The sequence below is a fragment of the Semicossyphus pulcher genome, unplaced genomic scaffold, assembly GCF_022749685.1.
Source record: "Semicossyphus pulcher isolate SPU_LCO1_2020_fin unplaced genomic scaffold, fSemPul1.0.p SCAF_19, whole genome shotgun sequence".
NCBI lineage: Eukaryota > Metazoa > Chordata > Actinopteri > Labriformes > Labridae > Semicossyphus > Semicossyphus pulcher.
In genome coordinates, this window is record NW_027211692.1 from 4,397,549 (window position 1) to 4,415,269 (window position 17,721).

At 42.2% G+C, this 17,721-nt stretch overlaps 5 protein-coding genes across 5 annotated transcripts; all 5 read right to left on the bottom strand.

Annotated features, from left to right (window-relative positions):
• Window positions 1-429: 429 nt before the first annotated feature.
• Window positions 430-1,062, bottom strand: cldnj (claudin j). The gene has a single exon (XM_069668800.1). It carries the CDS (start codon window positions 1,060-1,062, stop codon window positions 430-432), a length of 633 nt encoding a protein of 210 aa, XP_069524901.1.
• Window positions 1,063-2,505: 1,443 nt separating this feature from the next.
• On the bottom strand, window positions 2,506-3,647 carry LOC138597228 (claudin-4-like). The gene has a single exon (XM_069668799.1). It carries the CDS (start codon window positions 3,590-3,592, stop codon window positions 2,933-2,935), a length of 660 nt encoding a protein of 219 aa, XP_069524900.1. The 5' UTR covers window positions 3,593-3,647; the 3' UTR covers window positions 2,506-2,932.
• Window positions 3,648-7,351: 3,704 nt separating this feature from the next.
• LOC138597382 (uncharacterized) lies at window positions 7,352-10,518 on the bottom strand. Its single transcript, XM_069668978.1, has 2 exons — window positions 9,682-10,518; window positions 7,352-8,449 (listed from the first exon to the last, which is right to left on the bottom strand). Exons 1-2 carry the CDS (start codon window positions 10,426-10,428, stop codon window positions 7,799-7,801), a joined length of 1,398 nt encoding a protein of 465 aa, XP_069525079.1. The 5' UTR covers window positions 10,429-10,518; the 3' UTR covers window positions 7,352-7,798.
• Window positions 10,519-12,017: 1,499 nt separating this feature from the next.
• LOC138596861 (claudin-4-like) lies at window positions 12,018-13,064 on the bottom strand. The gene has a single exon (XM_069668290.1). It carries the CDS (start codon window positions 13,045-13,047, stop codon window positions 12,412-12,414), a length of 636 nt encoding a protein of 211 aa, XP_069524391.1. The 5' UTR covers window positions 13,048-13,064; the 3' UTR covers window positions 12,018-12,411.
• Window positions 13,065-15,850: 2,786 nt separating this feature from the next.
• Window positions 15,851-16,974, bottom strand: LOC138596862 (claudin-4-like). The gene has a single exon (XM_069668291.1). It carries the CDS (start codon window positions 16,888-16,890, stop codon window positions 16,267-16,269), a length of 624 nt encoding a protein of 207 aa, XP_069524392.1. The 5' UTR covers window positions 16,891-16,974; the 3' UTR covers window positions 15,851-16,266.
• Between the last annotated feature and the right edge of the window lie 747 nt (window positions 16,975-17,721).

The window sequence follows — 17,721 nt, forward strand, 5'->3', positions numbered from 1 at the left end:
CTCCTACTTTCTTTGCCAACAAAGTCACACCTCATAACTTCAGGTTGCAGCTGTTTCAGACGTTGGGATGTAAGTTTAAGGCTGTATCAGACACATTAATAACTATCTAAAGATTTAATCTAATATTTCAAATCCCTGCTTCAAGACAAACATTAAGAAACAACATAACATCTGTAGATGGTTTTGACACCAATGTAGACGGAGTAAAAGTAACTGTACTGATGATTGGCTGTGTCAGCCCCGAGACAAATCAGGATATTCCAATAACTGCCTAAAGAGTCCTGTCATGTATCCAAACATGTTTTGCAATTCTATATGTGGTCTGTGTGTATCTATGTACAGCCAGTTGTATCTATCAGAGAGTTCAGTATATTTGTCCTAAGTAGTAGTTTGTGTTGTGTTTTCTGCGTTCAGCCTTCAGTCCTCGCTTCAAACATAGTTCTTGATGGCGTAGCTGTGCGTGGGCGTCCTGGCGAGCATGTACCCACTGGAGTTGAACCGTCCCCTCTGCGGTGGGCAGCTTGTGCACAGAATGGCTCCCCCACAGAACAGCAGCCCAGATGTCACAAAGCCTATATAAATGGCCGCGCCGAGCTCCCTCTTCAGCACCTCGGGGACGCGCGGGTTGTGGAAGTCTCTGATGATGGAGTTGGCCGTCCAGGAAACGGCGACGATGGTGGTCAGAGCTGCCAGGCAGAAGATGGCCCCGGAGCTCAGCACCACCCGAGCCTTGATCCTCGGGTGTCCCAGGCAGTTGGTGCAGCGTGCTCCCAGGAGGAAGATGAGGAAGCCCAAACACCCCAGCACCAGGCTGATGCAGATGAGGCCGCGGGCCGCCTGGAGGTCAGGTGAGAGGTCCAGCAGAGCGTCATAGAGCTTACACTGCATCTGACCCGTGTACTCGCTGACGCAGGTCATCCACAGCCCCTCCCAGAACACCTGCATGACCACCAGGTGGGTGCCGATGAACGCCGTCACCTTCCACATGGGCAGAGCGCAGATCAGGATGGTCCCAGCCATGCCGATCATGGACAGGCTGATACCCAGCTCCTGCAGAGCCATGGGATGCTGCGGACTCTGTCCCACCCTGGGAGACACAGAGAGGGGAGAGCAACAGAAACAAGTTTTATTCAGGAATTAAAAAATTGGATCCCTGTTTTATTCCCTCCTGACATGTAGAACAAAGTGATCATCACACTGATGTTTGTCATTCTTTAATATAAACTGAAATGTGTTTTTGTGTTTCAGGTCGACATAATGTTCATGTGACTTTCCTTTCAAGTGACTCACAGGAAGCTGAAGGTATGATAAGACCATAACTGACACACATACAGACACAGATACACACTGTCATCAGAAGTCATAACAGTGACGCAGGGAGGTTTTCAGTAAGGCTGAAGTTTCGCTCCTGTGATGATGTCATCAGATAAAAATGTAGTGGTTTTCTGGTCATGGAGGCAGAAGGACACGAGGTGGCAGTGTGTCACAAAAGACAAACACAATGACAGGGTTTGTTTCGCTCCTGGGTCATTTAATGCCAACGCTTCATGACATCGAGGTTTTCATTTGCTTTACAAAATTCGATGTTTTCATGTATGAGAAAAGAAGTGGGTTGTTTTAATTGCTGACATTATTATTACAATATGGCCTCAAAGTTTGCATCTGAAGACCTTCACTTACCAATAAGGTTTCTTTAATGTTCAGATCCCATTAGAATGAAAGCGTGACTTCCTTTCCATTTATTAAATATGTATCACTGTTTGTTTGTTTAACTTTCTCTTAGATTTAGAAATATATTTAAGATCCAAACAGGATGTTTTTAAAATGTGGGAAAAAGCTGCAGTTGTGTCTGAGAACAGGGAAATTATCCTTGATGTTATTGTCAGTTTTGTTTTGATTCATGCATCCTATAAATTATTCTAATCATATACACTTATTAGCATTTATGTTGTACACATGTATGACTGTAATGAAGTGGCAAAGAGGAAACATTCCTGTATAGGGTGGAATTTTGCTCGCCACAAAGCGCTGATCTACTAAATAATGTAACATAATCACATAAGAGGTGATGACATGCAAGGTATCTCACTTCCCATAAAGTTACGCAATAATCAGTCAACATTGATCTTTTTGGTCTGGCTGTTCTCAGAATACAGGAAGTGGCTGAGAAAGCGGGAACACTTCACAGACTTCCTCTGAGTAAATGAATCCTCTCTGACCTGCAGCCTGATAACACGAGGAAACGCAACACTCACGCAACATCTTTCAGATAAAAGCGTTTGAGATTATCAGGGGGAAATGTACAAACGTTGGATGGATAAAACTTTCCAAAGCAGGGAATGCTTCACCAAACACCAGCCGACTGCATTTTAAGTCCCTGAGTCACCAGGTTTGCTCCCTGGTGAGTGATCATACCTGACAAACTGGTTCTCTCAGAGTTTGGTTAAAATAACAACAAGGAAAAAAAGTATATAAACAAGAAGCATGACAGAAAAAATACAAGAAGAAGATCATTTATTGTAAAATTAATCACAAATATAAATGAACAAAACGCTGCACAGGGCAACGACAAAATGACTTTTTCAACCACTTTCCCAAAACATATAAAATACAGAGTTTCTTAATTTAAACTAACCTCATATACACGTTCATTATCAAGCCCATTACCCTGAACACTTCATAATAATATAATAACATTTATAAACATAGCACTATTCTTAACAAGGTTTCAAAGTGCTTCACAGAAAACAACAGTAGAACATTCAAAGAGCTTCTTCATCCATCCGGTAAATGTGATTCTCTCATAAAGACAAAGTGCATGTTTCCTTCATCGTGCGTTGTTTGTGTGTTTGTCCTTTTTCTTGATGTTTCACAGCAACTGATTCAACTTCTTCGAGCAGCGTCAATCAGACTTCTCTTTGTCCCAGAAATCTCAAATATACGTCTTTGCAAGAGATCGGACTGAATCCTGTTTGCTGTATCCTCCAGAGTCGTTCAGGAAGTACTTCACAGAGGGGCTCTCGTCTTCCTTGCGGGGACAGTTGGCACACAGAAGCGCTCCCCCCAGGACCAGCAGGGCCCCGGCCCCCCAGCCGATGTAAAGAGAAGCACCCAGCTCTCTCTTCTGGGCGTCTACCAGCACGGGGTTGTAGAAGTTTCTTATGATGATGCTGGCCGTCCAGGACACTGGGATGAGGCAGAGGACTCCACTGATGATCAGCACCACACCTGCTGCCACTGACGCCTTCGCCTTGGCCCTCTCCTCTGGAATGAAGTTGGTGCACTTCCCTCCGGCGAAGGCGATGAGGATCCCAGCGAGGCCTGTGATGATGGACACCACCATCAGAGCCCGGGCCCCCTGCAGGTCAGTGCTCAGGGCCAACATGGAGTCATACACCTTACACTGCATCTGGCCTGTACTCTGGACCACGCAGCTCATCCAGAGGCCCTCCCACATGACCTGGGAGGTCACTATGTTGTTTCCAATGAAAGCCGTGACTCGCCACATTGGTGTACCGCAGACGATTAGCACCCCAATCCAGCCGAAAAGGGCCAGGGCGCAGCCGGCCATCTGCATCCCCATGGAAGCCATCGTCTCCTCTCTCTGAGAGTCTCTGAGAATACTACGAGCTGCTCAGGTGTTTGAGTGCATGTGAGGCTGAATGAAGAATAGGAGGCGTGAAAGCTTAGCTATGAAGGACATTACAGGCCCTGCCAAAGAATACCAGCCGTGCAGGATTCTTTGTGAGAAGGACAATCAAGGTTTGGGTTTCGATTGTTCTTCTGAATGGAGACGAGGATTGTGTTACAGACGGTTTTGTTGGTGCTATCAACAAGAAAAAGGATGTATGTGACAGAAAATGCATCAAGAGTATTGTCAGTCCAAGGGTTAAAGGAAAGAGAGGCAACACGTCACATAAGTCTCAAAGAAGAAGTCTCTCTTTGTACACAAAACTATGTTTGAACACGAATGAGAGATTGAAATAATTTGAACTAAATCTCTGCTTGTTGTGAGCGAAACATTAACATTAATGTTACAATATGAATTAGTAGAGGAAACATGTACACATATACAGAGACAGAAATCAGCTCAATGCTGGAGCATCCTGTGATTGGTTAACAAAAACAGACACAGGGTACAAACTCCTGTCATGTTGTGCATCATGGGGATTGTCCACTAAATATGATAATCATTACCAGGTAAAAACTGTTGACCGATGGGACCACCGGACCAAGATGTTACAGTATAAACTCTCCTGCTCACAAGTAGCTGCAGTATTTTTTAGGTTCTTTAAAACACCTTTAAACAGGTGACAAAGACGTGACTGAGATTTTGCTTTCAATTCAGCTCAGTTACATTTTTAACTTCAGGAATACTTTGAATTAAAACTATTTTATTAACTAAAAGCAAGGTGCTATTTTCATTATAGACTATTATTATGTATGTAAGAATAAAAGCATTGAAAAAGCTGAACAAAGTGTACTAGAAGGTCAGCCTTAACTAAATATATATTTTATTTACACTGACAGTAGAAAGTTTTATGACTTATTTACTGAAGTCTTTTTAAATCATTGCTTATTTAGAGTTCATTGAACTCGACTGTGATGTTTTTGTTTCTGTGTCTGCTCTGACCTGAGTGAGTTTAGCATGTAGTCAATAATCCAGAACAGGTTCAGGTAGATTCCCTCTAAAGGAATGTGATACCAGGTAAAATGTAGCAGCACAACAAGGTGTGTTCACCTCACTGAAAGCTCCCTGTTATACCCAGCTGACATCATGTTTGTGATAAGATCCCCTCAGGAAAAATAACACAACTTTCAAAGTCATTTCCTCGATGTCACACTGTGGACGTTGCGTATTTGTCTCCTCCTAAATCAGCTGTCAGACGTCACTGTTTGTAAACAGCAACACGTTCAGCTTCTTTCTCGTCTGATGCTACGATCGGTAAAATGGCCTGATTTGTCTGTTTACTCCGAAACTGTAGCAAATCACTCTCACCAAATAATTGTATGATTTCAAGGTTTGGTAAAGTTCAAGCACAAACGTGAATCAGGTATGTTCAGGGAAAATACCTAGTTTGGGTTAAATATGGTCTAATGTGCTCAAGTTAGAGGGCCTCCACCATCAATAATAAACTCATGGAGGAGGTTTAAGGACGGACCGCAGTCCTGAACGAAACCAAACAGCTGTCGTCTGACTTATTTCCTTTTACGTCTCCACAGAGATCCATTGTTGCACAACAAACACACCAGTGATTCACACTAATGCACTGATGACATGTTCCTTCATTATGATGAAGTGCGACACTGTAGATTACCTTGAATCACTCGCACTTGCACCATCCTGCAGGCCTGGTGACACCACATGGCATGTGAAAAACAAAGACAGGATGCTTGAGTCTCTTGTGAAAGCAAAAGTCAACTTTAACTTCTTCAAACTTCTGCACATAACTTCAATAACTTAAAGACCAAGGTCAGTTTAACCTTGTAAACATCTCCATGTGGTGTTCTTCATGTGCTAACAGACATATCAGGGACAACATGAGCAGTCATCTCCATGGCTGGGCCTGTCTGCTTTAAACTGCAGTGTACCAAGGACAGGCTGAATAACACATTTTCAGATTGGTAGGTTTGTGATGTCACAAACCTAAGGAGCCAATCCCGTTAATGGACGGGGTGACGCTATGCATATCATTATGTGTAACCTATGGCAACCACTTCGGTGATGCGCGAGCCAGCTGTAACGTTAACGTTACTACTACTAATGACTACATTTCAAGCTAGCTAAGGTTGGCAGATGTTGGCAGAGATGTGTTTTGTTTTCGGCTGTAATTTTACAAAAGGAGAAACGTAAGGGGCGGGGCCTGTGCAGAATCAGGAATTTAAATGAGGCAGAAGGAGGAGATGCTTTGGGAGGATTTTTACAAGGTAATTAAACATAATTTGCAGAAAAAATCATAACAGACACAATTTATTATTTAGAGCAGAGCCTTTTATAGGTCTTAAACCATGACTGGAGTGGTCATACTGCCAGTGAGGTGGCTCAAGTCTACTGCAGGGCCCGTGGTTTCAGCACAATTTATTCATGCTAATTAACAATTGATAAAAAACTACAGTTTCCAGCTCAAAAAATGACGTTTCATTTTTTGATCCATATTAAAAACATGGATGTACTTAGGCTATAGTCACAGTGTATTAATATTAATATAAATGTATTAATAAATGGTAAATGGACAGTACTTATAAAGCACTTTTCAAGTCGCCAGAACACTCAAAGCACAACATGACACATTTAACCTTTCACACACACTGATGACAAAGGCTTATGTGCCAATCTGCTATCAGTATCTACGCACATTCGTACCCAGTGATTGTGCCTTAGGCAGCAATTTAGGGTTCAGTGTCTGACCCAAGGAAACTTCGACATGTGACTGTAGCAGTCAGGTATTGAACCACCAAACTTCCTATTGAGAGACGAACGACTTCCACTGAGCCACAGACGGCACCAATAGATTTAGTTTGTTTTGGCTTTCATTGACAGAAACAGACATTTAGAAGAACGCTGAGATTATCCTTTAAAACTAAAAGTGGTTACACAATATCTCATAGTCACTGTTGATTTCAGCAGCAATGTGTCGAGCGCCACACAGAGTGTTTACTGTGTGCACTTATTGCATCTCACCACAGAAGAGGACCATGTCTACTGAAATCTACTGAAAATATGTTTATCAGCATTGAGTAGGCGGAATCTGTGTCCGATCGCACTCGAAGCTGATTGATGCCTCCCCCTGTGTTGATCCTTGCTTGTGTTGTACTAACTCTCATCTTTATAGTGAACATATGTTGCACAATGTTACTTTGTGTGGTTTATTTAACCTCCCCTGTATTTAAAATAAGCTATTGTTTTTTAATATAGATTGTTTTAATGCTGGTATCTGTGCATGGCTGTTAATACTTGCTGAAAGTAGCACACTGTAGCCGGTTCTGTCAGAAAGCGGTGGCCTGCGCTCAGCACTGTAAGACTGGTAAAACTGGTTAAACGTCAGCATGAAGAATTCAAGCTGAATGTTTTGAACACACTTGTTACACTGTCCTCTGCTTCGTTAAACTGTCGAGTTTGTGACCTCTTTAAATCCTGTTTGCAGGTCTTCTTAATTAAAAGCAATCAATGACTCATCACTGGATCATTGCATCTGTTGGAGGATGTAAAATGAAATCAATCACTGCTCCTGACCTGATTTAAGTTTGCTTTAAACTTTGTTTAAGCTGTCTAAGCTGGTTTTTAAACCACAAATCATGAATGTAAACTGCAAAAAGAGAACAAAACAAAACGTAAAGATATGTGCTTGGACAAAGGATTATCATTTGTTGGTGTTTTATTAAAAATCAGTGATTTCAGTTACAAAAGTCTTTTGATTCTGCTATCAAATCAAGACATTTGTAAAATATTCTATACAATAAATTCACAATTGATCAGTGGTACTGTACAGGTTTTCTTCCATCATAGTGTTTGATGGATCATTTTAACCCAGCGTAGATTTACAAAACAATCAGATAATAATAAGGTTTGATACAAGCTTTATATAAAATCATTTTCATTCAGTCCAGTCAACGTGCTGTGGGAAGATTTTCTTGCCAGTACTGTGGTTTCACGCCACATCTTTGCCCGTGTTCCTCATTCCTCTCCGAAGCACTCTCTCTTCCTCTACAAAACGTCTCAGGATGTCACTTTTTAAAAACAGTGAGACACAACACAAAAGCGGGTAATTAAAAAAGCAGTCTTTCTCAGGAGAACCTCTCAAACGTAGGCCCGGCTGGTGGCTGTGGATCTGGCGCCGGCATACTTTACTGGATACTCTGGGCTCTCTTTGGGTGGGCAGGAGCTGCAGAGGAGAGCACCACCCAGGAGGAGAAGTGCAGCTGTGCCCCAGCCGATGTAGAGCGCCGCCCCCAGCTCTCTCCTCTGAGCGTTGGTCAGGATGGGGTTGTAGAAGTCCCTGATGATGGTGTTGGCAGACCAGCAGACAGGGATGAGGATGAGAACGCCGGCACAGATGAAGACGATTCCAGCAGCAATGGCCACCTTAGCTTTGGACCGTGTGTCCTCCACAAAGTTGGTGCACTTTCCTCCAGCAATGCCCAGGATGACCCCGAAGGCCGCTAGGATGATGGCGACGACCACCAGAGCTCTGGCAGCCTGAAGGTCCTGAGGAAGAGCCAGCAGGGAGTCATAGATCTTGCACTGCATCTGGCCTGTGCTCTGCGTCACACAGTTCATCCACAAGCCTTCCCAGATGACCTGCGCTGTCACAATGTTGGCTCCAATGAAGGCCGTGACCTTCCACATGGGCAAGGCACATACAATGATGGTTCCCAGGAATCCGATGATGGCGAGGGCGAAGCCCAGCATCTGCCTTCCCATTGAGACCATGATGAGATGCTGTTTGAGTCACTTGAATCTGAACGGAAGCAGAAGAGTTTCAGGGGCAGGTCAGCTCAGCTCGAGTTGTAATGTGGAATAAATAGAGCGACACACTTCAGTTGGGTATAAATACTGCAGGTCTTTCTTGAAGGAGGAGTCAGGATGTCCTGCCCTCTGACCTGAAACCAGAGCACTGTGATTTTCCTGCCCAACCAGATGCTTCACATTATTCGAATGTGGACGGGGTGCAGTTTCGACGACATGAGCATCACTCTTTATGTAAATGAGGCCCGTTGAGAGGCAGAACATTCCTCATTGGAACAATGCTCTGCCGGTGACCTTTGATTGGGCAGCTTACCGGAAGATCAGGTTTGAAAAAAAACATTGTCATTGATGAGTATCACCGGATGTCAGACATTAACAGAAGGGGCTGCCATTTATGGCTCCATTTCCTGGTTTTGCTCTCACACTTTATGTGTCCGAATATTTCCAGAATTTGATTTTAGGTTTTACTTTTTAATCACAATGAAATACTTGAATATATGATCAATATGATCAATTCAAAATCCCCTTTTTTAAAGTGAAGATCAACTCTTTATTAGGTCATGTGAAATGACTCATTGATTTTAACAAAATATTTCTTAAATAAGTAATAAATATTTTAGAATTTTTAATAATAGTAAGAGTTTGAAATCACTGCCTTTCACCCATTTCAAGACGCACACGACCACTCTGATCTTTTAAAATGTCAGCGCTCATCCTGAGAAAATATTTCATCACATTATATTAATAGTAAAAATAATGCGGGATAATGACTCCAAAGACAAGTGAATATATTACAAACATTTTATTGAAATTCTTCATCATAATAAAGTGGTATTTACAGAAAACAAACACGTCACAAATCATCACTATTTACAAAATCGGCTCCGTAGGACGAGGAAATGAATAAATAAAAACTTTCCTCATGAAGCGCAGAGCAGCTCTGACAGCCTTCATGTTGACACAACATTCCTCTTACATCTCAGACAAGAAAGATTTCTACTTCAGAGCACGAAGTGAATCCAAAAGAGAAACAGTTTCATTAAGTTACATCATAATCAAAGGTCACGTGAATCTTACAGTCTCTGATTTGCATACAGTTCTCTAGAAATACAACAAGTATTTTGTGCAATTTTAATTTTGAGTGATTAAAAGTCCCTGAAGGCATCACGGCAGAAATCTCAGTCTTTACCCTCCGTCTGTCCGTTCAGGGTTTAGAGGTACTGTCGAGGAGAGTAGGCTGTCGGTGCTGCATACGGTTTATTGGGCACGTATGATCCGGTGCCTGTGTATGCTCTGCTGGATGGGGGAACATACACAGGGGCGTAGGTTGGTGGGTTTGAGCCTGCGTAAGGGTACAGGGGTCCTGGTGGGTATCCTGGGTATCCATATCTTGGTTTGGAAGGAGGGCAGGACGTGGTGAGGATGATCCCACCGATGAGAAGAATCAGAGCGGAGGCCCAGCCGATGTAGATGGCGGCTCCGATTTCCCTCCTCTGTGTCTCAACGGTCAGGGGGTTCTCAAAGTCTGTGATGGTCACGGCTGCAGACCAGCAGACGGGGATCAGGAGCAAGAGGGCCCCAGCAATGATGAGACATCCTGCCAAGATCACCACCTTGGCCTTGGATGAATCTCTCTTCAGGGAGCTGGTGCACTTTGTTCCGATGAAGGAGATAATGAAGCCGATGAAGGCGAAGATGAGGGCGATGATGACCAGGGCTCGGCCGGCCTGCAGATCCCTGGACAGCCTCATAACAGAATCACTCAGTTTGCACTGCATCTGCCCCGTGCTCTGCATCACACAGTTCATCCACAGACCGTCCCATATTATCTGGCCCGTCACGATGTTGGCTCCGATGAAGGTGGTGACTCTCCACATGGGGATCCCACAGGTCACTGCCGTACCAACAAAGCCGATGAAGCTGATGGTCTGACCTGCCACTTCCTTGGCAATCCTCCCCATGATGAAGAGGCTTTGTCGGGGCAGGAGAGAGAGGTAATTCAGCCCACAGGTCTGGTTCTCTTTCGGTAAGTGCGACAGCTCTCTCACGCGTTGTTTGTCGGGCAGAATGAGCAGGAGGAGGGCCGTCACTTTGTCGGGTTAGTTCTTCTGGTAAAACAAGATTCCTCCAGCCAGAGGAGTGGCATCCGTTTATAAGCAATGTGCTTTTGTTCTTGGTTTAACTCATATGCAGATTTCTGTGCAGTAAACACGGGTTTATTGGTGGTTCAGCCACTTAGTGACTTCAAAGCTCCTGAGATCAGCTCAGATTGTCTAAGATGGATGATGATCACATTACGTCTAGCTGTTGTTTTCACAAACAGGCTCTTTACAGTGAATCACAGAATCTTTTAACTACGACATTTATGTTATTATTTTACTCTCAGCCTAAAAGTCTAAAGAGATTTTTTAAGATCTTAATCACGACAGCGACCACATGGAGACATTTCTCGAGGAAGATTTAGACGATAATTTGGAGCTTGTTTATCCTTTAGGAAAGTGTTTTAAGAAGTCTGGATTTTATTGGTTTGATCAAATAAAATTCACACATTGTACTCTCATGGTTAAATGCATAGTTGTATGAATGGACTGTAGTGTCTAAAGCGTCGACCGGAGCTGGGTTTAGTTTAAAATAAATCTTTCCTGGTGCAGGAATTCCCCTAGTTGCTTTTATTTCTGATGTTAAATGGATGTTACATGTCTGCAGACCGCATGTGATCACAGGCATGAACAGCACACAAGATAAAGAGGAGATATCATCTGTGTGAGCACAGATAACAATCACCTGATGGGGCACTGAGACACAGGAAGTCAGTCAGATGTGGCCTCTTTGCATTTGAAAGAGAAAAAACAGGACTGAAACTGTGGAGTAAGCAAACAGTTGAAACTGTATTTTTCACACAAATATCCCAGAGATCCGACCCGACCGAGGAGCTCCACACCGAGACAGAGCAAAGAAAGAAACAGGAAACACTGAGATAGTATTATTGACATGATCCTTAACACATTCATTTCTTATTTCTTTTATAAATCTAAATCAAATCACTTCAGGTTTAAAGGAGGTTAATTATTCGACTTCCTTTTTTAGGGAGAACAAATCTAACCTCTTAGCATTTGATGGATGTGTTTTCTGCATTGCTGCGTATTCTGTCATGAGTTCGTCTGTTGAGTTTTAGATTTGTGTTTTGGTGATCAGATGTTTCAGATGTCACTTTTAAAAAGCGTTTAGTTTTGTATTTAATTGAATCCGTGCTCCTGCCATTTAGTCTTGTTTAGTGAGTGTTTCATTGGTTTGATCATTTCCTGTTTTACTTATTCTAGTTGGGTTTTTCTCTAGTGGATTTTATTAGTTTGATTTTGGGACTCACTTCTGTTTTCTCCTGGTGTCTTCCCTTGGTTTGGATTTACTGTTAGACCTTCTGTTGGGTTTTGGTAACCTGGAATTAGTACACCTTTGTTCTTTGCCTTTTTGTTTATTAAACTCATTTTTGTCTGCATCTGGGTCCTCTCCTCCCTTTCTTTGTTCCTCCGACATATAAACAGCCGTCATCCAGTGAGTATATAGTTTATTTACAGTTACAGAACATTGTGTAACAGAATTATTATTCAGAAACACACAAATAAAAATGCAACAGAAAGACAGATAAAAAATCCTGCAGTGATTTAAAGAAAAGAACAATTACTGACATCTCATTTCCAATCTTATTTCACAGCTACAACTCATACATGAAGGACGCTACATATTGTATTGCTTTCTATGTTGAAATCCTTACAACAATATGAAGAAATATTTACACAGATTTATTATAATGATGATGATAAAAGTCCTTGTTATATTGGAGTGAAGCCGTTGTTTCTAATTTGAGTCACATCTGCTCCATATGTTTATTTTAAAGCACATATGTTGTGTGACCTGGAGCGTCCATGTAGTTAGTCCTTCTGATCTTATACATATTCTCTGGATGTGGATGTTGACTTCACAGGTGTGAATTTGGGGATGTAGTGGGGCTGTTCATGCTTGGGCGGGCAGTTCCAGCACAGCAGCCCTCCTCCCATCAGCAGCAGAGCAGCGGCCCCCCAGCCGATGTACAGCGCCGCCCCTAACTCGTACCTCTGGGCCTCGATCACTAACGGGTTGTAGAAGTTGGTGACGATGGAGTGGGCAGACCAGGAGACGGGAATGAGACAGAGCAACCCAGAGACGATGAACAACACTCCAGCCAGGATGCAGGCCTTCGCCTTGGATCGCTCATCGCCGATGCAGTTGGTGCATTTCCCTCCAGCGATGGACAAACACAGTCCCAGGATGCCGACCAGGATGGAGATGATGATCATGGCTCGAGCGGCCTGCAGGTCCGGGGCCAGAGCCAACATGGAGTCGTACACCTTACACTGCATCTGTCCCGTACTCTGCACCACACAGTTCATCCACATGCCCTGCCAGATGGTCTGAGCCGTGATGATGTTCGCCCCCACGAAAGCGGTGACCTTCCACATGGGCAACGCACACACCACGATGACCATGAACCAGCCAATCACAGACATGGCAATACCAATGATCTGAATCCCCTGAGACACCATCTTTGTTCCTCACACGTTAAAATCCAGAAGAAAAGACCAACAGAAAGACGTGAGCTCGTATTTATAGGTCTCTGTGTGAGAAGTAGGACACAGACATGAGGGTATGTGATACCACAACCCTCAGCTCCCATTGGCTGGAGGAGTTTACACACAAACAGAGACCCAGTGACCTTAAGGAGCGCTGACCTGCCAGAATCCACAGCTTCAAGGTCACAAACAAAATAAACATTTGTCCTGGGATTTATTCATTCAGTTATTAAAGCCTGTTAAAGACAACAAGCTTTAACCACCTTTAATCAGATACATGAGTAACAAACCCACTTCATCCAAATAATGTTTATAGCTCTATTATAATGTATTATCCTAATGGTTTAAGGGGAAAAGTTTCAGATCTGAAACACTTTTTAGGTCTTTTAGGTTGGAAAACTGTACGCTGAAAACATTTGCTGTTAATAATAATAATTATAATAATAAAGTTTATTTATATAGCACTTACTAAAAGGTTACAAAGTGCTTTACAAAACATAAAAGCCCAACAGTGACAAACACAACAATGAAGGATTGAAACAGGAAGACACAATAAGACAGGAAGTCATACTGAATAAAAGAGGAACGACTTAAAACCAATGATTGAGTTAAAAAAGGCCGTAAATAAGTAAATAAAACACCCGGAATAAAACCTAAAAAATAGAAAGTCTTTCCATAGAAGTTTTGAAAGCTTCGTGCATTTATGTTTTCTCTAATTAGTTTACAAGTGTGTTAACAATCTGGCCCCTGATCCTCTGAGCAGATTCATCCAAAGACAGGACAGTAAGAGAGGAACCAGGAGCATAAATAAGGGTAAGAGTAAAATACGACATCGCAGATCTAAATGTGGACAATCAGTCGTCAGCTCAGTGAATCCCTGATATAAAATCTTTCACAGGTTAAATGCTCAAAGCAAACCAGGGCTGTAGTCATGTTTATTGTACTTTAGATTACTTATTTATTATTGTATAGTATTTGTGTGTTGTTATATTATGTCATATATTTCAAATCTGTATGCTATGTTTTTTATGATACTGCTTTACTTTGTATGATATTATATATGTAAAGGCCCAACTAGGGACAAGAGTTGAAAATGAGCGAAAGCTATAAACTCTCATCAGTTTCGTGCTCTGTACTGGATGTTAAGTTGCATCGTCCCTATTCAAATAAAATGAATTCAATTCAATTCAAAAGTGATTTAAAAGATGATTCTGAGTACCATTGTGTCTGTAAGTGAAATCCTTTTGGCAAGATAATATTAATATGATTGATCAAAGTGTATCAAAGAAAGATGTATATATATCCTGTCAACCCTCACTTACAAACAAAGAGATTACATTCATCGACGCGTGCACATTACAAGACGTATAATCACTCTGAATTGGAAGAATGGGCCTAATCGGCATGTGGGTTAAAGAAATCAAACATGTCAATGGAAACGATAACATATATTGTTAGACGTAAACAAAATGTTTTTGATGATATTTGGAGACCGTTTTTGTCTTTGTTTTAAGGCATAATGTTCATGTTGGTAACAAGCTCCAGCAGGAACAAGCTCCAGGGGAGTGAGGTTTATTTACTGGCTAATTTTGTTTATTTATTTATTTTATTTTATGTATTTCATTAATATGTATGTGTATGTTTTTTTGCATTATCTTTATTATTATTATTTATTTATGTCTTTCTTTGTCTCATTTTATTTATTCCATTTGTTTTGTCTGTTGATAGGCGTCGGGTAATGGTTGGGAAGGCAAGGCAAATAAAAACGTTTGCTGTATCCTATATAAATACTATTTCATTGTAAAAGTTGTAGTGATCTGCAGACTTAAAACTAATAAGCATATTGTTAAAAAAGATGATACTGATGGAGCGATGTGGAGTTCCTCAGGGAGGTCGTTCCACAGCAAACGTTGGGTCTCCTTTAGTTTTTTAAGTGCGAGGTGGGAACGTTGAGGGGGTTCCTGCACGAGGATCTCAGGGTGCACACTGGGTGGTAAGGGGACAGCAGTTCAGATATACAGTATAATCTCGGGCCAGGCCATGCAGTGCTTGGCAGCCAGTGTAACGTCATTAAAACAGGTGTAATGTCCCTTTTCTCAGTTTTTGTTGAGTGATTTCTGATTTATACCTGTTACAGGACCATTACATCCAATCCTTTTTGTGTGATTAGTTAAAATTTGTGAGTGTACAACTGAAGTTTGGTTGTACTCTATATTTAGACATGACCCTGTGTGACTACAGGCTGTGTTATTTTGTATACAGCAAGTGGCAGTGTTGGACAGGTAATTTGGAAATCGCTCCTGTAAGAACAGAATCAAAGTGCCGCCCATAACAACAGGAACTGTCTGACTGATTTAGTACAACCTTGTCTTAGATGTGTGTATGATCTAAAACATGTTTTGTTGACGTTATTATGTTGCAGGTGATTCTAGTGGTTCATTTTAGGTCATTTTTCACCCGTCTTTTGTTTATTAAAACTCAGAAGTAAACAAAAGAAGGTTTAGGTTTAAAAACACGAAGACCTTATGTTTAAGTTCACAACAAACCAGAGAGAAAGAAAATAAAAATGCTCTGCTAAAATTCTGAGATTGAGATTTTCCAGGAAACATTAAGTGAAGTATTTTGTGAGGATTTGAGTTCATTAACACTAAAATAATTTTAGTTTTAAGGCAGCTAAACTCTTTGGGCGTGTGGAGCCACACCTCATTTCCTCTTCCTGAAACGCTCAAGATAAAGATGTTTTATCTGAAAGAACACAGAAACCGTGAGAATCCAATGTAGATAAAAAAAACCCTCTTTATTTACACTTTGAGACAGTCATACAGACATTCAAATGAAATGATATGTAAATGGGCACAAATGTATGAAAACAAAATCAATCAAAATTCAATTGATCAAAGTAACGTGTTATAAGTTGTTTCATTCTTTAAATGTAACTGTTTTCTCTGACGGGCATTGTGTCACTCAGTCCAACAGTTGTTTGGGTGTGGCGCACGTCTCTGCATCTTGGCACTCATGAAACAAATCCTGAAGTGCTGCAACATTAAAGCATCAAACAAACTGTGACCACAATAAAATCACTGTGAAATCAGATCATTCTTATTGTGGTGATATGAACAAGTTTCCTGGACCACAAAGCGTTTCATTCAAGTCTTTATTCAGTCTCTCCTCTGTCAGCAGGCTGCTCTCTCCTCAGACGTAGTCTTTGGGTGCAGATGAACGGGTAGCTGAGTACTTGGCAGAGTAGTTATCCTTGGGAGGGCAGTTGGCACAGAGCAGTCCACCACCAATGAGGAGGAGGGCTGAGGCCCCCCAGCCGATGAAGAGTGATGCTCCCAGCTCCTTTTTCTGAGAGCCCCCTATCATTTGGTCGTAGAAGTTCCTGATGATGTTGTTTGCCGTCCAGCACACGGGGATGAGGCACATAACACCAGCGATGATGAAGATCACACCAGCTGCCACGCCGATTTTGGCTTTGGAGCCCTCGTCCTCCACACAGTTGGTGCATTTGCCCCCTGCGATGGCCAGGAGGACGCCCAGGATGCCGACCAGGATGGAGATGATGATGAGGGCGCGGGCGGCCTGCAGGTCACTGGAGAGGGCCAGCATTGAGTCGTAAACCTTGCACTGCATCTGTCCTGTGCTCTGGACCACACAGGTCATCCAGATCCCCTCCCAGGTGGTTTGAGCCGTTACGATGTTCTGGCCGATGAAGGCTGTCACTTTCCACTGGGGCAGGGCGCACACAACGATGACCCCAATCCAGCCGATAATGCAGAGGGCAATGCCCACCATCTGAAAGCCTCCAGACGCCATGTTTCCTCAGAAAGCTTCTTGCACAGGCGTCTAAAAGATGTCCTAAGGTTGTTTCTCTGAAAGTCAGTAAAGTCTTGCTTGAGAGATTCCCAAGAGTTAATGTTTGAGCAAGGTTGGAGCGGGTCTTTTATACACATAACTCGGGAGGGGCTTCACACACACGCACACACACACACTCTGTCACACAGAGTGACGTGATGACTGCTGCCACAGCCCCACTCCCCGCCGTGGGCATGTGTCATCATGTCAGTTTTTGTCTCAGCAAAGCGTTCGTTGCAGGTGGAATAACCACAGAGTGACTCACAGGTGCTGAGAACAGTTAAACAGACTTAAAAAAAAACATCAGCCGCACCTTCAGAGTCGTGGTGTTTGTCATTAGTAGCTTTTTTGGTTTTCTGTTTCCTACTGTGGTTACAGTTCATAAAAGAAAACAGCTTTTTTAGGAGGTGTGAAGATTGTTACTTTATATTTTCTGGTTTATCCTCGTAGTCATTGGAGTATGAAGGTGCACATACTAGAAAAAGCAGATATTTTCTCAGAATTTCAGGGTTTCAATCAAACATCTCATCCTGATGTCAGCACAAGACTCTCATTTAACTCAGGTTTAATCATTCATTTTTAAAGCTGACACACGTTTCTGATAAATAACCTCAAAAACAAAGAAGTGTCTAGTTTCGATCTATTGGAAAAACAAAACAACCCTTGTGTCAGCATGTTTGCGGTGATGCTGTCTGTTTCTGCCTGTTAGCGTTTCAGACTGAGACCATCCAGTTATTCATCCAGTTATAAATAACATTCTCTTCCTACTCTTTAATTAAACGCAAAGTAAAC